We start from the raw sequence: 23,296 nt of genomic DNA, 5'->3' as shown, positions 1-23,296 counted from the left end.
TCATTAGTAAATATCAGTTTCATTTGCTCTGAATTATTATAATTTTTTCTCCCCAACTGCGATCTTGTCTCATCGCTGCAACTCCCCAAACTGGCTACTTAACCCCCACCGTTTGGGGAAACACCATAGAACTGAGGAGCGAGGTCAGCCTGCAGGCGCCTGGCGCGACATAAGGAGACACAATGGTTTTTAACGCTTTAAATGGGCACTTCGATTTTGGCACCAGTTAACTAGCTACCTAGCTATTTAAACCAACCCCCTCTGCAAACATGCCTTCTGCAATGTTGGTTACAAGGCGACACTTGTTTAAATTAGGTAAGAGAATAAAACGTGATTTCACAAAAAACACTTAATAATCCCACCTCCCTCCTGCCTCCTGATCCAAGTGTTTGACATGGGGGAGGGGACCAGTAACAATATGATTCAACTTTATTAATGTAGCAGAAACAGTCATTTATCATACTTTAGTAGTCCTACTTTGATCTGGTTTCATCTAAATATCATCAAATTTCATGAAAAACATGATATTGACTGTTCGGGACCTTTAAGAAAAAAAGATAATAAATTGCTGTCAACTGTATTATTATTGAATATTTAATAGTCCCCCATTAGCTTATGTAAGAGTAAGGAACAAATCGACAGCAGAACCAGTAATACAAACATAATTGCAAACAAACACACACGAGCACATACAACCGCATACATGTTTTATTCAATTCCTTTATTATAGTCAAGTATATACAAAGACATGAAATGGAAAAGTATAGAAAAGCTAGTGTCAATATTATAGTTGGTTGATTTTATGATAGATTTATCCAAATATTTCTACAGTATGTATCATGTCATGAGTGTTTATTTATTGGCAGTTAGACTAGTTGCAGTAAATTAGATGTCATACACTCAAAAGAAAGAAAAAATTGACAACATTACCATTTTCACAAATGTTTAAGTGAGCAGCTCTGGCATCAAAATATTTAGCATATTACTTAGTACACGAATCATGATGACATTGCTATTGCTAAATTGCTAGTTAATAAATTATATCAGTCAAGATCATCTAGGATTCAGGTTGGCATCTCGGAGAGACTCAATGATGGCATATTGCACGTTCAATGTATCGGTTTGATGGATATTCTGTGGACCAAATAAATATATTTTTAGTGTGTGTGTGTGTGTGTCTGTGTGTGTGTGTGTGCGCACACGCGTGTCTGTAGCCTACCGTGTAGTCCTCGGCATAATAGCAGTGTCTTAGGTTCAAATGTCTGATGAAGTTCCTGCTGATTTGGTTTGGGTTACCGTGTGGTAGAGAGACACACACCGGACACACCTAGATGGCACCAGAGAGCAACAATCACTCAAAGCAACAAAGTTTCAGCTCAAGTGGCCAACAACCCTCTAGGACTAGAGACTAGGGACGAGGACACCCTGGAGGCAGTGACAATTGTTACTAAGTGGAATATCGTGGTTAAACAACACAAAATAAAACAAAATCATTTTTAAAACCCAGTGATTGAAAGCAACTGACGACTTATAACATATTTATTACTGACCACGGGCCTGTTGTTATAGTGATGGTTGTCATTGCAGTGACCCACCAGATCCTGCTCATTCAGACCACTCTCCTGGCAGATCGGACAGACAAACGTCCTCACTGCAGCACTGAGAGAGAAGTAGGGGGAGACAGATAGACACAGAGAGAGTGAGCGTTAGAGAAAAATATGAATAAATGTAATACTGTAGTTGTATATCTTGAAGACAAGGGTAAATATTCACTCTAAAGTAAACCAGTAGCTTTCTTACTTTGCTAACTGGCCTTGCAGGTTCATGCAAGTCATTAAGAAGTGACACACAATCATGTAAGATTTTTAATGATGAGTAAGCAGCAAAGGCGACTGGCGGAACAAGCTATAGGAGGATGGGCTCATTGTAATGGCTGGAATGGAATTCATGGAACGGTATCAAACACAAATATATGGAAACCACATGGTTGACTCCGTTCCATTGATTCGATTCCAGCCATTACAATGAGCCCATCCTCCTATAGCTCCTCCCACCATCCTCCTCTGCTCTGCAGTAGTCTACAATGAGAAGCACATGTATAAGAATCATACTTTAATCACTATAAGACAAGCACACTAATGAAAACACACATACCACTGGTGACTTATCCATCATAAGTGAAGGAGAGGGAAGGTGGATTGCAAAAATTCAGCCTTGCAAAAATGACTGTGAATCAGCCAGTACAGGGGTAGCTAGTGTAGAGGGCATAGAGGTGGGTCTTTGAGTTGGGGAGGGTGTGTGCTGAGGAAGGGCCAATGGCTGTGGTCCTGGGGCACAGAAAGTCCTGGGGTGGGGTTAGGTGTGGTGATAGGTGCCGGTGCAGGGGCGGCAGCCACAGGGGTAAGAGAGGGGGCAGATGTTCGAGCCATAGTCATGCATGCACCATTGGTAGGGGCAGGAGGGGTGATGGTAGGCGTGGTGATTGGTGTTTGTGAAGTAGGAACAGCAAGAGGAGTGAGTAACAGATGTGTGGGTCATAGACGTATATAAATCTTTGACTGGGGCAGGGGGAGTGATGGAGGAGGAAGGTTTGGGGAAGAATCTTGGGGTGGGAAGGGGAGGGGCTGTAGTGACTCTGTAACTGAGCCTTGATTGACCATGCTCCTTCCTGTTGCATGAGTAGCTATTTTCAGTAGTCTGATTCGGCAAAAAAAAAAAAAAAAACGGAGGTATGCAATCAGTCAACCTTTAGGTCCTTATTGAAACTGTCAGTGCATTCATTGTAACCCTCGGTATATGACGCTTAGCTCACAGGAGGTTGGTGGCACCTTCATTGGGGAGGACGGGATTGTGGTAATGGCTGGAGCAGAATCAGTAGAATGGTGTCAAATACATCAAACACATGGTTTCCATGCGTTTGATACCATTCCATTGGTTCCGTTCCAGCAATTATTATGAGCCTTCCTCTCCTCAGCAGCCTCCTGTGGTTTAGAAACGTAATGTACTCCCAGGGTCTCTACATGGTTTTGCTGTATTTGGCTCTGTGTGTTTGACTGCGTATAGACCAGTCCCTCACTCACCTCTGGATATCACCTGTCACAGGTCTAGTTGCTGGGGTGTAAATCCTCGTCAAGCCAGAGAGAGGTTGATCCAACCTGATGACTGTGGTCCTCGTCTGGACTGTGACACCAGTGGCACCAGCAGGCATTATGTCATCAGCCTGTGCCTTAGCTCTGCACAAAGGGCAGTGGGGTAACCACTTTAAAGAGCGCGAGAGACATAGTCGGCAGAACCTGCAACACACGCACGCACACACACACAGCACACACACTTCATTCAATTAAATGTGTAAGCAACATGCATAACTGTGGTAATGGTCCACTGATAAAGTGGGCACATTCTTCAGTCATGAAGTATACACTTACAGAATCAAACCTCTAAGAACCTATTTCCCAACACTGCAGCTATGTCATAAATCCAGACAAAATCGATCATAACATTGAAAGAAAAAGGTTAAAGTACTCTCATCCACATTTAGATAGGCTACCTTCTCTCAGAAGAGGAATTACCTTAAATATAAGTATAATATTTGGGAATATCAGGGGATTTTTTTTGTGGTGTGAGGGAAAATTCCCCTCATGTAAAGACACGCTATCAAGTGTTATTGTTATTTACCAGCAGTGGACGGGGTGCAGGAAGTAAAGAACCTTTTTTATTACTTAGAGTCATTGGTAAAATCATATCATATGATCTTTGACAAGACATCCATAAACTAAACTGTAGTCCACTTCACAAACAATTTGATGTCAATCTCATCTCAGTAGTTTATCATATTACTCAAGTGATGTTGAAAGCACTGTGAATGAGAAACATCAATGTACACATATACTGTTGCCTTTGCGCTGTGCTGATGGTCTTTATTGACAGAAATAGAGAATTCATAGAACACTTATTTGAGGGAGTTCAGACACTGAGTCAATTATATTAGAGAGAATTACCTATTTGGGATTAGAGACCGTTATAGCCATCAGCTCCGGGAAGTGAACCTAATTTACATTCACTCAATTTAAATAGAAAGACCAGGCTACACGTTAAGTTACAGATTAGGCTGGAAGCTGTGGAGTAACACTAGATAATATGCCAATAAAAAGAGGTTACTCACACATGAGAGCAGGCAGCAGGGTGATGTGGGTCCATCAGGGGGCTCATACAGATGGGACACTCATCCTCAGATGGGGTCTGCAGGCCTGCTGCAGAGTGGGCCATACTTTGGCTGGGACAGATTCTCTTTCCAGGACAGAGTACACTACAGTCTCCCCTGGGGCCGGTGTGGTGTGTGTGAGGCAGCGACTGTACTGCCTTGCTAAAAAAAATACCTGGCTACCTACCTACCTACCTCAGAGCACAGCCTCTTACCTACAGACCCAGCCCATAGGAGGGAAACTCCAATCACACAGCTGACGAGTTCTTTAGTCCCAGCCCAGGGACTTTCTGGACTGTCTTTACTGAAAGCAAACTCACTTTCCGGGAGAGGGTGTGTGTGTGTGTCTGTGTGTGTGTGTGTGTGTGTGTGTGTGTGTGTGTGTGTGTGTGTGTGTGTGTGTGTGTGTGTGTGTGTGACAACCAGGTTCTCAGGATAAGGCATGACAATGAAGACTTGAACTGGGTACTCGGTATCCAGGAAGGCAGACCACACAGTAGTACAAAAAATATAACAGCTTTTATTAAAAAAGGGCAATGTGCAGTTGCTACATCCATTTTGTTGACTTAGAAATGAATGATATGTACCAAAGGATTCTTCAAGAATATAACTGATAATTGCCTCATGAGCTTAATTCAACTGTAGTACCCCATCTGAAACCAAAATATACGTTTGTTTTAAATGTAAACAGACACTGTGTAGCCTCAAAATGGTTTTAAAAAAAACATTTTCATATCATGGATGGCCAGTCATTGCATCCATAGCACTGTCTATGAATTTGAGAATGGTTACATTTCTCCCTCAGATGTTTATCAATAACAGTGGTGGGGACCACGTTTTGTTATTGTTTCAACTGCTGATTGGCAGTTGAAACAATGAATATTAAATGAATATTAAAATAGAATATTAAAATAATACACAAGCTGACAAAACACAAACAGTACCTTGCTTGCTGTCTTTAAGGGCTCCTGAGTGTCGCAGCGGTCTAAGGCACTGCATCTCAGTGCTAGAGGCGTCACTACAGACCCTGGTTTGATTCCAGGCTGTATCACAACCGGCCGTGATTGGGACTCCCATAGGGAGGTGCACAATTGGCCCAGCATCGTCCGGGTTTGGCCGGGGTAGGCCATCATTGTAAATAAGAATTTGTTCTTAATTGACTTACCTAGTTAAATAAAGGTTAAATAAAAAATAAAAAATATAAAATAAAAAAGTCCAGACAGCCAAACACAAATTGTACTCATAGCAGGATACTTACAGCTAACACATTAACAGAAACGGGATAGAATAGGAGAATAGTGCTGTAATGGATAGCTCACGTTTTACAGGCTTCTGACCAATTCTGCAGTTTTGTGGGTTTTTTGTACATAATGTTTCCGCCATTGTTTCCTATGACCAAAAAGAGCTTCTGGACATCAGAACAGAGATCACTACCCTCAAATTGGATGGACATTTCTACTTCAACGAGTCGGCGGCGCAGGACTTACTGCTCACCCAGGACCAGGACCTAATCTCAGAGACTTGGAAAAGGAAGAGAAGGCGTAAGAGAGGCTGACATGTGGGCACCCAGACGAAATAACATTGGCGAATAAATAATCTGCCTTTACCCTCCATTCTATTGGTGAATATACAATCACTTGAGAACAAACTGGACAGGCGCCAGTCGAGACTATCCTATCAATGGGACCTGAAGAACAGTAATATCATATGCTTCTCGGAGTCGTGGCTGAACAAGGACATGGCTCGTATACACTGAGTGTACAAAACATTAAAAACAAGCTCTTTCCCTGACATAGACTGACCAGGTGAACACTGATGAAAGCTTTGATCCCTTGTTGATGTCACTTGTTTACATCCACTTCAATCAGTGTAGATGAAGGAGATGAGACAGGTTAAACAAGGGTTTTTAATCCTTGAGACAATTGAGACATGGATTGTGTATGTGTGCCATTCCAAGGGCGAATGTTCAAGACAAAAGATTGAAGTGCCTTTGTAGAGGGTATGGTAGTAGGTTCCAGGCGCACCGGTTTGAGTGTGTTAAGAACTGCAATGCTGCTGGGTTTTTCATGCTCAACTGTTTCCTGTGTGTATCAACAAAGGTCCACCACCCAAAGGACATCCAGTCAACTTGACACAATTGTGGGAAGCATTGGAGTCAACATGGGCCAGCATCCCTGTAGAATGCTTTTGATACCTTGTAGAGTCCACGACTCAATGAACTGAGGCTGTTCTGAGGGGGGGGGGGGGGGTGGGGGCGGGTTGCAACTCAATATTAAGAAGGTGTTCCTAATGTTTTGTACACTCAGTGTACATCTAGTTTATTTTTTCTATGCGTCGGCAGGATTGAACAGCAGACTTGGGTAAGCTCAATGGGGAGATGTTTGTCTCTTTCTTAACAACGACTGGTGCGCAATCTCTAATATTAAGGAAGTCTCAAGGTTCTGCTCGCCTGAGTTAGAATACCTCATGATAAGCAGCAGACCAGTGCTCCTGCTAAGCTGTGCGTAGCCCCGAGACGACCACACAGCTCCACCGGGACAGCAGCACAGAGCGCTGAAGAAATATCAGCCCACGGAGAGAAGAATGAGATTGAACTTGAAGTTTTCCCTGTTAGTAGCACTATCAACGTCTCTCTTTACTGTGGCAATTGTGATCGAGTCAACACAATATTAGCCACTTTCAATGCAACATACCAAAACAAAACAAACTATGCAAGATAGGATTCTATAGTGCACCACTCAGCTCTTACTCTACACCAGGCCTGGGCAATTCTTTTCCATGGAGGGCCACATTAGAATATATTTTTGCCACAGAATCATATTACAAGATTATACATTGTGTGTATGACTGTGTTGACAGATATATCTACTGTAAATCACATCGAGATAGGCTACTTATTTCACTTTTTTAACATGCACAGAAATAAACCACATCCATGTTCTCCTTTTGGTAGCTATTTTCATTATTAAACATCCAATGAACTACACAGAGGGAAAGGTACACTGTGCATTCAGCACCACGGACAGAACTCTTGTTAACGGGTAAGCACAAAAACACAAGAACGATAGGAGAGCTCAACATTACATTTAAACTACTCAATCAGAGTTAGGAGTGAAAGTCTCTGATGGCTATTGACTAGAGTAGTGAAGTCAGGTATAGTCAGTAAGAGACGATCTGTGCCTTGTTATATTTCATCACTGAAAATGTCTCTTCACATACAGTACATAGGTTGACCCAAACAGTACAAACATCTTCTGAGCATGACTCCTAATCTTTGTAAAGTTTTGTTCATCGAGAGATGCATAGAACCTCGTCAATGACATTGTTCTGAATAGTTCTCCAATCACTGCATCAGACTGAAGATCGATCGATAAGCTCAAGTTGCAGGTCAGTTGGAGCGTTGTCCACATTGAATGTGAAAAGGGAGGAAAGCAACAGTATGCCATTTTCCAACACTTTGAAATCCTCAAAACGACGACAAAACTCACCGCTCAAAGCAGCAGCGATGTATACTTCTCCCCCGGTCATCTGATAGGGAACAGACTAGTAGTGTCGGAAGGTCATCTGATAGGGAACAGACTAGTAGTGTCGGAAGGTCATCTGATAGGGAACAGACTAGTAGTGTCGGAAGGTCATCTGATAGGGAACAGACTAGTAGTGTCGGAAGGTCATCTGATAGGGAACAGACTAGTAGTGTCGGAAGGTCATCTGATAGGGAACAGACTAGTAGTGTCGGAAGGTCATCTGATAGGGAACAGACTAGTAGTGTCGGAAGGTCATCTTATAGGGAACAGACTAATAGTGTCGGAAGGTCATCTGATAGGGAACAGACTAGTAGTGTCGGAAGGTCATCTGATAGGGAACAGACTAGTAGTGTCGGAAGGTCATCTGATAGGGAACAGACTAGTAGTGTCGGAAGGTCATCTGATAGGGAACAGACTAGTAGTGTCGGAAGGTCATCTGATAGGGAACAGACTAGTAGTGTCGGAAGGTCATCTGATAGGGAACAGACTAATAGTGTCGGAAGGTGGGTGAGATTGTTAGTGAGATTGTTGGCTTCTACAGGAGGACCAGTTTTCCCTTGAAGGATTTGACAAGGCTGTACATCTGATGTGCAAAAAGGCCCTTCCCTTGTAGTCTAGAATTCAGGACATTCATGAGGGCCATGATGTCCACGGTGAAGGCAAAATCAGCCAACCATTCTTTATCTTGCAGCTGAGGGTAATCAACATATTTTCCTTTCATTTGCAAAAACTCAGCAATCTCAGACTTCAGGTCCCAAACCCTTCTAAGCACCTTCCCAAAACTCAGCCATCTCACGTTTGTGTGGTAGGGGAGATCTGCATGACCCGACTCTGTCTCTTCCAACAGTGAGAAAAACTGCCTGTGATTTAAAGATTTTATGAAGTTTACCACTTTAGGGACTGTATCCACCACATGGCTCATTTCCAGAACACATTTCCAGAGCACCTCCTAATGAATAAATCAACGCAGGAAAATAATTTTCTGATCTGGGTTCAACTCAGCTACTTGATCTGGTATCCTTTTCAAAAGGCCAACGTTTTTTCCAGTCAAGGTTGGGCACCCATCAGTGGTCACACTGGGTAACTTTTCAAAACTCAGTCCCAGCTTTGCCACACACTAATTAACCTCCTCCAATAAATATTTCCCTGTGGTGGTGCTCTTCATTGACTGCGCTGAAGCAAGCTCCTCTGTCATTTCAAAGTCTGGGGTTATGCCTCGTAAGAATATCAACAAATGCACTGTGTCACGTGCATCACTGCTCTCATCCAGGACCAAGGAGAAATAGGTGTTGTTCCATATTCTCTCCGATGTCTTCAACACGCCGTGTCACTGTTCATCTTGACAGATGTTGCTGTTTTTGCATCTGAGAAAGCAACTCTTTCGATGCACTTGCCCTCTGCTCAGAAGACATATTCCTATATTTCTCTGCATGCTTCGTCTGGAAGTGTCGGGACAAGTTGTAGTCTTTCAAGACAGCGATGCTCCCGTTGCACACTAAGCACACAGCTTTCCCTGATACCTCAATAAATACATCTTTCTATGTCCACTCTTGCTAGAACACCCTACATTCATTGTCTACTTTGCTTTTCTTTGAAATCGTTGAAAATGTCATTGTTGTGCACTCATGTAAAAGTGAAAGTGAGCCAGTAAAATACTAACTGAGTAAAAGTCTTAAAATGATTTGGTTTCAAATATACTTAAGTTTCAAAAGTAACTGGAATTGCTAAGTAAAAGTATAAATAATTTAAAATTCCTTATATTAATCAAATAAAATCAAAGTGTATGTCACATGCGCCTAATAAAACAGGTGCAGACCTTACGGTGAAATGCTTACTTACAAACACTTAACCAACAATGCAGTTAAGAAAAATAGAGTTGAGAAAATGTTGACTAAATAAACTAAAGTTTAAAAAAGTAACACAATAAAATAACAATAACGAGGCTCCAGTACATACAGGGGTATAGGTATAGAGTCAATGTGCTGGGGTGCAGGTTAGTTGAGGTGATTTAGGTAATATGTACATGTAGGTAGGGGTAAAGGGGCAAAGGAGACGGTAACATTTTCTTGTTTTTAAAATGTATGGATAGCCAGGGTCACACTCCAACACTCAGACATTATTTACAAAAGATGCATGTGTGTTTAGTGAGTCCGACAGAGGTATTAGGGATGACCACGTGATTTCTTGATAAGTACATAAATTTGACCATTTTCTTGTCCTGCTAAGCATTTAAAATGTAACGAGTACTTTTGGATGTCAGGGATGTATGGAGTAAATAGTAAAATATTTTCTTTAGGAATGTAGTGAAGTAAAAGTAAAAGTTGTCGAAAATATGAATAGTAAATGCTGTAGTGGCCTGATGGAAGTCACTCCTGGAGGAAACCTGGCAGGAAGCATGGTGGTAGCAGCATCATGCAGTGGGGATGTTTTTCAGCGGCAGGGACTGGGAGGCGAGTCAGGATCGAGAGAAAGATGAACGGAGTAAAGGACAGAGAGAGATCCTTGATGAAAACCTTCTCCAGAGTGCTTAGGACCTGAGACTCAGGAAAAGGTTCACCTTCAACAGGACAACGACCCTAAGCACACAGCCTAAACAACACAGGAGTGGCTTTGGGACAAGTCTCTGAATGTCCTTGAGTGGCCCAGCCAGAGCCCGGACTTGAACCCGAACTCGAACTTCTCTGGAGAGACCGGACAATAGCTGTGCAGCTACACTCCCAATCCAGCCTGACAAAGCTTGAGAGGATCTGCAGAGAAGAATGGGAGAAACTCCCCAAATACAGGTGTCTTGAAGACTTGAGGTTGTAATCGCTGCCAAATGTGCTTCAACAAAGTACTGAGTAAAGTGTCTGAATACTTATGTAAATGTGATCGTTTTAAAAAATATATATAAATATGCAACAAATTCTAAAAACCTGTTTTTGCTTTGTCATTATGGGGTATTGTGTGTAAATGTAATCAATTCTAAATTCAGGCTATAACTTAACAAAATGTGTAAAAGTCAAGGGGACTGAATAGATTCCGAATGCGCTATACATATCTAGCCACTCTGCCACCGGGAGAATCTCAATTGCATACTCCTCACGTCCTTTCTCCATGCCTCCTGAGAAAGCCAGAGGTCCCTCCCCTCTGACCTTTTCCTCCAATGGGTTTTGAGAAGGAAGGGGCGGCAGATAACCTAACATAGCAGGCATAAAATAAACACCTGAAACTAGATCTCCTACATAATGGTCTCGATGAGAAGAAACGAAACTGTTGGGGGAATTCAACCAATCCAGTAAATGTGGAGGAGGACTTAAGATGTAGTGTCTTAAGGTACAAAAGCGGAAGTTGGGTCACAAGCGCTCTTTCCATTTCCCCTGAAAACCGGAACATCTGGTTGTTGGGGACTCAGCAGAGGTTAGGCAGCAGGTAGCCTAGAGATTAGAGAGGCGAGTCAGCAACTGGAGGGTTGCCAGTTTGAATCCCAGGTCCGAGGCGACAAATCTGTCGGGAAGTGAGCTGGCAACAGGAGTGAGTTCACAAAAATTGTCTGAAAGGGACAAAGTGTGAAAACACCCAAAGAGATTAAGGGGGCTTTCACACCAAATTGGTTTGGTGTGGTTTTTACAAACTTTGTTCAATTTCCAAGTTTTTCAAGTTCGTTTGGACTGGTGTGAACTACAGGTCGACCGATTAATCGGAATGGCCGATTAATTAGGGCCAATTTCAAGTTTTCATAACAATCTGAAAAATCTGTATTTTTACAACTTTATTTATCGAGGCAAGTCAGTTCACATTCTTATTTTCAATGACGGCCTAGGAACGGTGGGTTAACTGCCTTGTTCAGGGGCAGAACGGCAGATTTTTACATTGTCAGCTCAGGGATTCAATCTTGCAACCTTATAGTTAACTAGTCCAACGCTCTAACCACCTGCCTCACGAGGAGCCTGCCTGTTACGTGAATACAGTAAGAAGCCAAGGTAAGTTGCTAGCTAGCATTAAACTTATCTTATAAAAAACAATCAATCAATTATAATCACTAGTTAACTACACATGGTTGATGATATTACTAGTTTATCTAGCGTGTCCTGCATTGCATATAAATGATGCGGTGTGCTTTCACATAAAAGCACTGTCGTTGCTCAAACGTTTACCTAACCATAAACACCAATGCCTTTCTTAAAATCAATACACAGAAGTATATATTTTTAAACCTGCATATTTAGCTAAAAGAAAGGTTAGCAGGCAATATTATCTAGGTAAAATTGTGTCACTTCTCTTGCGTTCATTGCACGCAGAGTCAGAGTATGTGCAACAGTTTGGCTTGCCTGGCTTCTTGCGAACTAATTTGCCAGAATTGTACGTAATTATTACATCATATTGAAGGTTGTGCAATGTAACAGCAATATTTAGACTTAGGGATGTCATCCGTTAGATAAAATATGTAACAGTTCCGTATTTCAGTGAAATTATAGTTTTCGGATTTGACCATATTAATGACCTAAGGCTCGTGTTTCTGTGTGTTATTATGTTATAAGTAAGTCTATGAATTGATAGAGCAGTCTGACTGAGCGATGGTAGGCACCAGCATTCTCGTAAGCATTCATTCAAACAGCACTTTCGTGCATTTTGCCAGCAGCTCTTCGCAATGCTTCAAGCATTGCGCTGTTTATGACTTCAAGCCTATCAACTCCCGAGATTAGGCTGGTGTAACCGATGTGAAATGGCTAGCTAGTTAGCGGGGTGCGTGCTAATAACGTTTCAAACATCACTCGCTCTGAGACTTGGAGTGGTTGTTCCCCTTGCTCTGCATGGGTAACTCTGCTACGAGGGTGGCTGTTGTCGATGTGTTGCTGGTTCGAGCCCAGGTAGGAGCGAGGAGAGGGACGGAAGCTATACACTGGCAATACTAAAGTGCCTATAAGAACATCCAATAGTCAAAGGTATATGAAATTCAAATCGTCTAGAGAGAAATAGTCCTATAATAACTACAACCTAAAACTTCTTACCTGGGAATATTAAAGACTCATGTTAAAAGGAACCACCAGCTTTCATATGTTCTCATGTTCTGAGCAAGGAACTTAAACGTTAGCTTTCTTACATGGCACATATTGCACTTTTACTTTCTTCTCCAACACTTTGTTTTTGCATTATTTAAACCAAATTGAACATGTTTCATTATTTATTTGAGGCTAAATTGATTTTATTGATGTATTATATTAAGTTAAAATAAGTGTTCATTCAGTATTGTTGTAATTGTCATTATTACAAATAAATATAAAAAATCGTCCGATTAATCGGTATCGTCTTTTTTTGGTCCTCCAATAATCGGTATCGGCGTTGAAAAATCATATTCGGTCGACCTCTAGTGTGATCTGCACTCGGGAGCGCACTAAACAACTCACTGTGATTTGCTCAAAAAGGGTGGTCTCGGGTTGATTCCATTTGTACCATGGTGCGGTTTGCTGCAGGTGAGTATGCAGTCCGAACCAAACCATAACTTGATATCTCTGAAACATTATGTGTATAGCAGTACAATTATGAACACATCTGATGTAGATTAGAGGAGACGGGGACTATTCGGGCAGGGATATATCAATGCTGTGTCATTGGGATATACATTGAGTGTACAAAACATTAGGAACACCATCATATTATTGAATTGCACCCCATTTTTCCCTCAGAACAGCCTCAATTTGTTGGGGCATGTACTCAACAAGGATGTCGAAAATGTTCCACAGTGATTCTGGCCCATGTTGACTCCAATGCTTCCCACAGTTGTGTCTTGTTGGCTGGATGTCCTTTGGGTGGTGGATCATTCTTGATACACATAGGAAACTGTTGAGCGTGAAAAAACCAGCAGTGTTGCAGTTCTTGACCTTCTCAAATCGGTACACCTGGCACCTACTACCATACCCCGTTTAAAGGCACTTAAATTGTTTGTCTTGCCCATCCACCCTCTGAATGGCACACATTCACAATCCATGTCTCAATTGTCTGAAGGCTTAAAAATCCTTCTTTAACCTGTCTCCCCCCTTCATCTATACTGATTAACGTGGATTTAACAAGCGACATCAATAAGGGATTATAGCTTTCACCTGAATTCACCTGGTCAGTCTATGTTCCTAACATTTTGTTCACTCAGTGTACACACTACAGAATAGAGAGCAATAGTAATGGCCTCTTTTTGGAGACACCAACTTCGCCATGGTTTGTTGAACAAAGTCTATGGGAAAGTGAATAGAGTTTTTGCAGGGGTTTTGGAAAAACGCTGAAAATAAAGTCTGTGGTAAACACAGGCTTAGTATATCTGATACGTTTTGTTCTCATCTTCATCAGCTTATGCCACTTTTTGTGAATTTTGAAGCATTTATGTAATGCACATCAACGCACATGTTAACTGACTAACATTATCTCATAGAACAAAACACATAAGATCTCATAAGCCTATTGGGAGTTTATTCCAAAACCCTATTCTTTCCCATTAATTTTGCTCATAGGAATGACTGAAGGAACCAGAGGTAAATCATTTCAGTTTTTTAGGACTACAAGTTGGTGAGCTCCATATACCCTATTCACATTTGTCCATGTACTTTTTGGCCAATTAATATTTCCTATTAGATGACAAGATAAAAAAAAAACGAGTAAAGAGTCATTCCTCTTTTATTTTCTTTGAATCTGAAATCAAACAACATAAACTGTTTCGCTTTTTGTTTTTACTGTCTAAAGGAAATATGAAATAATGAAAAACGGAGTAATAATTTGATTATTCAAACGTTGCGTTTTTAATGATCGGTTCTGGTTCACATAAAATGATACATGGGTGTTTATGATGTTTTTGATCTTACATATTATGTCATCGAATAAACATTATGTAATCGAATAAACAGCTAAATGTTATTTATTGATTTGTTTGTTTCTCGTTCCATTGATTGATGATTCACAGTTACCGTAGTTAGTCATGTGCCCAGTCCAAATTGGCCTAGGTCAGTGAGTAAGCCACTTTTACAACCTTAAGCACTTTAACCTGTAGTCTATATAATTGTGGATAGGCTCAATAACATGCAACTGATCCCCACAAGCTTCAGTGCCTAGGATCTCAGACAACATAACCACTCGATTTTTAAAGGAAGGCATGATTGTTATTCGATATTACATTATAGAGGAATTGAATCATGTGCTGGTGGAAATCGCGCGTCATGACCAATGATCTTCACAGCAGTCATGACCCATTGAGAACTGTTTCTAGTTTTGCCTGTGTCAGGATCTGGGCACTTCTGATAAGCCTATAAACTACATCAATAATTAGGTATGATATAAAAACGGAGCTCTGTCCACGGATCTATGAGCATGATGTGTACTTTGAAACGCTCCAATGCGCTATCGGGCGTTTAAGACTTGACTCCTTCGGTCTGCTGTACTGCGTCACCTTCAGTGACAGTCCCAGAGAAAAGTGCTTCACAGTTCGACCACCAAGTTGGCTATTAGGCCATTAGCATATGGTTTACAATGTTTGTTAATCAAAATATGTAGGCTAGTACGCCGTTACAATCCGTGCTTGATTGTAAATTAGGAGGTGCATTTCATTTGCGTAGTGGCAGAGGTGGAAAAAGTACCCAATTGTCATACTTGAGTAAAAGTAAAGATACCTTAATAGAAAATGACTCAAGTAAAAGTGAAAGTCACCCAGTAAAATACTCAAGTAAAAGTATTTGGTATCAAATCTACTTAAGTATCAAAAGTAAAAGTACAAATATGTTCTTATTACTTATTTAGGCAAACCAAATGGCACAGTATTCTTTTTTAAAATTTTTTTTTTTAAATGTAAGGATAGTCAAGGGCACCCTCCAACACATAATTTTCAAATGAACAGCAACTGTGCATGGGTAAGATCATTGGGGAAGCCCCCCCCCCCCCCCCCCCCCCCCATATTACAACATACTGTATGTATTGTGATAACTGTGTTGCTTGCTCTATAACCTGAAAATGTATATGCCTTGCGACCATGATATATAGGCCTAAAGGCCAAGACGATAAGAAGACACAGTGGCAGAATAAATTCAACCACAACTTTGTGGCAACCTCTGTCCAGTGGAGTCCACAAAGCATATTGCATGTACAGTAATCGAAAGTTACATGACCAACAGCATGGTCAAGCAAGTTAATGTTTCCAACATTTTCGGACCACTAAACAACTATTGATTTAGAACCACACAGAGTTACCACAAGTCGCAAAGAAAACAGGAGCTGCTTCCAGTATTCTAGCACCATTTAAACTTCAACATTTTAACATCATCAAATCACCTCTGCTTAGTCTAATACAGTGTCAACTAAAAGATACCAACAACAATTTAGTCCAATCAACGTAAGCTAAATATGTGGCTGTCTGTGGTTCTGATTTCTGTGTGTGTGTGTGTGTGTGTGTGTGTGTGTGTGTGTGTGTGTGTGTGTGTGTGTGTGTGTGTGTGTGTGTGTGTGTGCATGTGCGTTTGTTCAAGTAAAAAAACATGTTGACTCCCCTTACTTGTAGAGAAACGCCAATGCCATCCTCCTCTTTTTCATGTTGACGAAACGGTCTATGACTCTGTCATACAGTACACGCTTTTATTTTTTGTTGTCCTAGGCCACCTGGCTAAAATGCTTGTTCGTTAGCCTAACTTCCATTTATGAGCAACGTTAGCTAGTTAACATTAGCTTTCTACATCTAGCTACATATTGAACTTCCATCCTCTCAGGCCACAGCAACAACAATGTATGAATTAATGGTTGGATCAGAATTGCCTTGATAATCATTGGCCAGTAGGAAGAATTAAGTAAAACCACAAGTCCAAATCCCTATCTCCATCCATGGCTAATTTAGGAAAGGGAGAATTTTAGCTAGCTAGCCACCGGAGGTCAACAACACAATGAGATGCAACAATTCAAGTTTTACTGTCAATTGCGTTTGCTCTCAATGGGATTTCTTAGGAGTGATGCAAAATCCAAGTTGTCTTCCCTTATCGCCAGGACCATTCACAGTTGAGCTCGCTCAGTTTAGCTCAATGCTGAATGGCAAAATTGTTATGCTTTTTTGTCTAAGGGAGGCCAGATGCTCGCTGGCTTCCCTCGCCTTCAATGCTACGGGCGGCAACAATGTCATACTCGTTTGGACCAGACAGCATCAGATAGATGGCCTACACACAGAGAGACAGCGGGGAGCTGTTTCGCTTGCTTGGATGCTTTCTCTTGTGAGATACATTGAGCCTCTTGCGAATTGAAGGAAAATTATGAAACACAGAGAGACGAAAGATACACTATTTTATGTTTTTTTTATTGGTCAATGTTTTTGGGAAGTCTGGCTTCCCTTGGCATCCATGAATACACACCACTGCAAATAAAGCATTTGTGTTTAGTGAGTCCGCCAGATCAGAGGCCGTAGGGATGACCAGGGATGTTCTCTAGATAAGTGTGTGAACTGGCCCCTTTTCCTGTAATTTTAAGCATGTAACAAGTACTTTTGGGTGTCAGGGAAAATATATGGATAAAAAGTATATTATTTTCTTTGTGAATGTAGTGGAGTAAAAGTAAAAGTTGTCAAAAATAGAAATAGTAAAGTACAGATACCAAAAAAAATTGTACTTTAAAGTATTTTTGACTTAAGTTCTTTATACCACTGCGTAGTGGCATAGAGCAGAAGAGTAGAGGCACTTATAGAAGTTACACACATGGGGAACATTTTTAGTAGCCTTGTGTCTGGGTAAAATGCGGCCTTTTATAAAATGCATTTCATGCAATTCTATGTAATTTTACATGACTGGAGACTGGCAGAATCTATTTTAATACCACACATATGACAGGCTAATTTGACACTGAAAAGATGAGAATTTGGACACTTTTCCCTCAAGAATTTCCCTGTATTTAGCACCAGCCATCTTTCCTTCAATTATGACCAGTTTCCCAGTCCCTGCCGATTAAAAACATCCCCACAGCATGATGCTGCCACCACCATCCTTCACTGTGGGGATGATGTTCTCGAGGTGATGAGAGGTGTTGGGTTTGCGCCAGACATAGCGTTTTCCTTGATGGCCAAAAATATAAATTTTAGATTAATCTGACCAGAGTACCTTCTACCATATGTTTGGAGAGCCTCCCACATGCCTTCTGGTGAACACCAAACGGGTTTGCTTATTTTTTTCTTCAAGCAATGTTTTTTTTCTGACCACTCTTCCATAAAGCCCAGCTCTGTGGAGTGTTCTGCTTAAAGTGGTCCTATGGACAGATACTCCAATCTCCGCTGTGGAGCTTTGCAGCTCCTTCAGGGTTATCTTTGGTCTCTTTGTTGCCTCTCTGATTAATGCCCTCCTTGCCTGGTTCGTGAGTTTTGGTGGGCGGCCCTCTATTGGCAGGTTTGTTGTGGTGCCATATTCTTTAATTTTTTTAGAATGGATTTAATGGTGCTGCGTGGGATGTTCAAAGTTTCAGATATTTTTTTATTACTTCTCCACAACTTTGTCCCTGACCGGTTTGGAGAGCTCCTTGGTATTCATAGTGCTGCTTGCTTTGTTATGCCCCTTTCTTAGTGGTGTTGCAGACTTTGGGGCCTTTCAGAACAGGTGTATACTGAGATCATGTGACAGATCATGTGACACTTAGATTGCACACAGGTGGACTTTATGTGGTTGCACCAGATCTTATTTAGGGGCTTGATAGCAAAGGGGGTGAATACATATGCATGTATCACTTTTCAGTTTTTTTTTTATATATATTTTTTGAAACAAGTAATTTTTTACATGAAATTCTACTAAAAATCAATTTAAATTGTAGGTTGTAATGCAACAAAATAGAAAAAATGCAAAGGGGGTGAATGCTTTTGCAAGGCACTGTAGGTGTGTGGAGACATGTTGTACTCTACAATATGAGGACATTTTTGTCCTAAAAATGCTTTCCAGTTTCACCGACTCACCCAATAATGCGCAGCTTACTCACTGATGATGGCTGATGCCCTTGTGCCAAAAGCCTTTCTCTCTCTTGTTTTACTTTGTAAAACCTTGTTACTTTGTAAAACCTTGTTACTTTGTAAAACCTTGTTACTTTGTAAAACAATATTTGGAATTTGATCAAATATTTTTGGTAGCCTACAGCAGACAGATTAGAGCAGGGGTACTCAAGTACTATTTGAGAAGGTCTGGTCACACAAAGGTCCGGCGTAGTAACAAACCCCCACCTCGCAACCCCAAACTGTTCACACCCCTCTTGTCGGCAGAGAGAAAATGTTACAGTTTTAAAGCTAATTTCCCACAATTCTACACATTCTTGCATGTCTTATGTGGGTTTATATGATACCAGGAGTTGTTTTTTAAAACTTTTTTACATTTTTTTTTTTTAGAGGGTGGATCAGCTTAATATTGCGGAAAGAATGTTGCTTCCAATGTAATTGTTTGCATAATTTCCAATCCCCCATATTTTTTGGGTAAATATATATATATCCATACACGCATGCATATACATGTATATACACATATATACATACACATACCTATGTAGACATACATACTTTTTTAAAGAATATAACTTTATTATTATTCCCCGCAAACCCTACCGCCGATCCCCCAATTGGAGTAAACTAATAAACACTTCTGCTTCTACCTTCAATCCATACATCTTATACACATTCTACAGACACAGTCTACTTTACAATAGTTCTCTCTTGTTTGTTCTTAGTCCTTCCTCTATTTCTGATGTCTATCCAGTTTGATTTCTATTTGTAACTATGCTATTTCACAAAAGTTCCGAACCTATATACATTTTACAGATCCCGTATGCTTTACATTGTTTATCTTGTTATTAGTCCCACCCTTCAGCTCCACTCAACCCCTCCCATCTGTCTCTCAACATAATCCATTTCGGATTTCTACTTGCCATATATTTTTCAACTGTGCTGTGATGCTTCACAAAATAATTGAACCTTCCTATTCTCATAGCTTCTACAGATTGTAAATTAAAAATAAACATTTTTGCTAAAATAATTATTATATTATTGATTGATTTTTCAAATCACCCAGTATTTCTATCTGTAGTGTTAGTTCTAGGCAAATGTTGCAATTCTTCAGCCATTCCTGGACCTGTGACCAAAAATGAGCTACATATGGACAATACCAAAATAAATGATCTAATGACTCTGCCTCCTCACAGCAGAATCTGCATAGCTGGGAAGATTGTATTTCCCATATATATAACATTCTATTAGTTGCAAGAATTTTGTATAGTAATTTGTATTGAAAAATTCAAAGTTTTGAATCCGGCGTTGTTTTGCGTATCAATTCATAAACCATGTGCCATGGAATGGGTACATCGAAAATCTCTTCCCAACTATTTTGCAATTTATATGGCACAGCTGCCAGTTTTTCTGTCCTTAAATGAAATTGGTATATGTTTTTATTTATCACACTTTTCTTTAACCATTTATGTTCTTTAATACAGGGCCGACATACAAGTTCCTTACTTTTTTCCCCTTCTACTCGCATCTTCCATTTTTGTGGTAATGCTGCATTTAATTGGTTGTAATTTTGGGTAGAGCAGACATTTCCATATGTCTGTGTTAGCTGCATGTGTGACATACCTCCACCAGTCCTATTTATGATATCATTCACTAAAATGATATATTTTTTAAAAATTTCTTGGATAAATACAGTTTTTTTAATCAATTAGTATATTTGAATTTAACCACAATATTTGTTGTACGATTTGTTCCGTCCTTTCAGGTGGATTAAACTGAAATTGCAACCAACTTTCTAAGGCTTGTTTAAAAAACAAAGATATTTTGGAGATGATTTCCTTTTCAAACAACCGAAAGTGAACAGGTGCAATCTGAATAGAGAGGAAAAGGCCCTTCCTGAATATAGGATGAGACATTCGTACCAATTGACTAGAGAACCAGTTTGGATTTAAGCATAACTTTTGTATGACTGATGCCTTTAGTGAGAGGAATGCTTTAATATTTAATAATTTCTGCCCACCGAATTCATATTCGTTATATAAATAGGCCCTTTTAATTTTATATGGTTTGCTGTTCCAAATAAATTTAAAAAGCAGGTCACTAGGTGTAGGCAAAACCATAAGCAAATAGGTAAACTGTGAAATAACTAAGGAGTTAATCAGGGTGATTTTTCTACCAATAGACAGGTATTTTCCTTTCCATGGTAGCAAGATCGTATCTATTTTTGCTAACTTTCTATAAGAATTTATTGGAGTCAGATAATTTCTTTATTTTGGGATTTGTATACCGAGTATGTCCACATCTCCGTCACACCATTTAATTGGTAAACTACATGGTAATGTAAAATGTGCATTTTTTTAGTGATCCAATACGTAATATGGTACATTTATCATAATTTGGTTTTAATCCAGAGAGGATAGCAAAATTATCTAGATCCTCTAAGAGGCCGTGGAGAGACTCCAATTGTGGTTTTAAAAGAAAACATGAATCATCAGCGTACAATGACACCTTAGTTTTTAAGACACGGATTTCTAATCCCTTAATATTATTGCTGGATCTAATTTTAACAACTAACATTTCGATGGCAATAATAAATAGATATGCCGATAGTGGACAACCTTGTTTTACTCCTCTTGAGAGAGTTTAAAACTTTCTGAGATGTAGCCATTATTTACTATTTTACACCTAGGGTTACTATACATAACCTTAACCCATTTTATAAGAGATTCCCCAAAATTGAAATATTCTAGGCATTTATATATAAACTACAGTCGTACTTTATCAAAAGCCTTTTCAAAATCAGCTATGAAAACCAGACCTGGTGTCCCCGATATTTCATAGTGTTCTATTGTTTCCATTACTTGTCTTATATTATCTCCAATGTATCGTCCATGTAAAAAACCTGTCTGATTAGGATGAATAATATCTGACAATACTTTTTAAATTCTATGTGCCAAGCATTTTGCTGAGATTTTTGCATCACAACACTGAAGTGTAAGAGGTCTCCAATTTTTTTAATGGACTGGATCTTTATATATACCACTTGGGTCCTGTTTCAGTAATAATGATATCAGACCTTCTTGTTGCGTGTCTGATAATCTACCATTTATACAGGAGTGGTTAAAACAAGCCAATAATGGTCCTTTGAGTATACCAAAAAAAGTTTTGTATACTTCCACTGGTATGCCATCCAGCCCTGGAGTTTTCCCATCCTTAAAGGCCCTAATTGCCTCAAGCAGTTCCTCCTCTGTAATTTGGCCTTCTCATGAGTCTTTCTGTACAGATATTAATTTTACATTATTATTAGGAAAAAAATCCATACAATTAGTTTCAGTTAGTGGAGATGGAGGAGTCTGAAATGAAAACATATTCTTAAAGTACTTTACTTCCTCTTTCAAAATATCATTTGGTGAATCATGCGTGACTCCATCATTTGTAACAAGTTTTAATACATTTTTTTGGTAGTATTTCTATATTGAAGATTGAAAAGGAATTTGGTGCATTTTTCCCCATATTTCATCCAGTTCGCTTTATTTTAAAAATATTTTACACTAGATCTTTCTTGAATAAGTTCCTCCATTTCTTTTTGTTTTTCCTCTAACTTATTCTGTGCCTCTATAGTACCGTTTTTATTGCTATCTAACTGTACTGTTAGTCCTTCAATTTCCTTTGTTAATATGGACTCTTTTGATCTAAATTGATTTTGTTTTATAGATGAGTACTGAATTGCATTGCCTCTAAAGGCACATTTAAAAGTGCCCTATACAGTAAGGGGATCTGCTGTACCTATGTTATGTCTGATACCGGGAGTTATTTTATTTTTGGGACCTGCGATCCATATTAACTCTGTTCTGGGTCCGGATCCAGTCTGCGGTCCGCCAGTTGAGTATGAAGGGATTAGAGTCTTCTCGTTTCAGCAGGAGCCATTTGCTTTCCAACCTGTGTTTTCCCACGATTGTATTTGAAATATTAACGAATTAACGGAGGCAACTTGAATGAACTTTGATCGCTTTTATTCAAAAATGTTCCATTACAAAAAGTAACAATTATTTTTCATGCCAAGAGAGGTACCAGATCTGGCTAGATAGGTTCCGGATCCTGTTCCGGTAGGATCCGACTCAAATTAATCACTGGTTATAATGCAGGGGCGTAGAGCAGCTCGCAATATAGCTGCATGAGGTATGTCAGATAATTCACTTCCCAGTGATTTCACAAGTTGGTATTTTTGCAGTAGCCTGGCCTTGATTGTCAGGGAAATGTTTAGTAGAAATATAGGCTACTTTGACTGGACAATTAGCCTAGGATATGAAAAAGCTACTATTGAATAGGCCAAAAGCCTATCTATTTAGTGATATTAATAATTGAGGACAGGGTTTATAGAGTATTCCATGGTGTTCAGCTCTAAACCAGTGGTTTTGGTCAATAGGTAATGCGTCCATCTGGCGTGCTTGAGGCTTGACTCAAATACAACATTGATTTAGGGCCTATGCGCACCATAGATGGGTTACATAGGCCTATAGGCTATGTCATTGTTGGATGGGCTAAATAATGTAAAGCTATTGTGTGACAATGTATTTTTGTGGTACATTTCCCACCTATAGTTACTTTAACAAA

General features: G+C 39.9%; 1 protein-coding gene across 2 annotated transcripts; it reads right to left on the bottom strand.

The window, feature by feature from the left end:
* Nucleotides 1-702: 702 nt before the first annotated feature.
* Nucleotides 703-4,553, bottom strand: LOC110520955 (E3 ubiquitin-protein ligase RNF138-like). Of its 2 annotated transcripts, none has more exons than XM_021598407.2 (5): nucleotides 4,163-4,548; nucleotides 3,081-3,293; nucleotides 1,551-1,659; nucleotides 1,220-1,327; nucleotides 703-1,134 (listed from the first exon to the last, which is right to left on the bottom strand). In XM_021598407.2, exons 1-5 carry the CDS (start codon nucleotides 4,264-4,266, stop codon nucleotides 1,054-1,056), a joined length of 615 nt encoding a protein of 204 aa, XP_021454082.2. In that variant the 5' UTR covers nucleotides 4,267-4,548; the 3' UTR covers nucleotides 703-1,053. The 2 variants fall into 2 exon arrangements, with proteins under 2 accessions (XP_021454082.2, XP_036824900.1); XM_036969005.1 differs by having other exon boundaries at nucleotides 731-1,134; nucleotides 1,596-1,659; nucleotides 4,163-4,553.
* Between the last annotated feature and the right edge of the window lie 18,743 nt (nucleotides 4,554-23,296).

This window comes from Oncorhynchus mykiss, chromosome 30 (genome assembly GCF_013265735.2).
Source record: "Oncorhynchus mykiss isolate Arlee chromosome 30, USDA_OmykA_1.1, whole genome shotgun sequence".
Classification (NCBI taxonomy): Eukaryota; Metazoa; Chordata; class Actinopteri; order Salmoniformes; family Salmonidae; genus Oncorhynchus; species Oncorhynchus mykiss.
The sequence above is the reverse complement of the archived record's forward strand: the minus strand, read 5'-3'. Positions and strand labels throughout refer to the sequence as shown.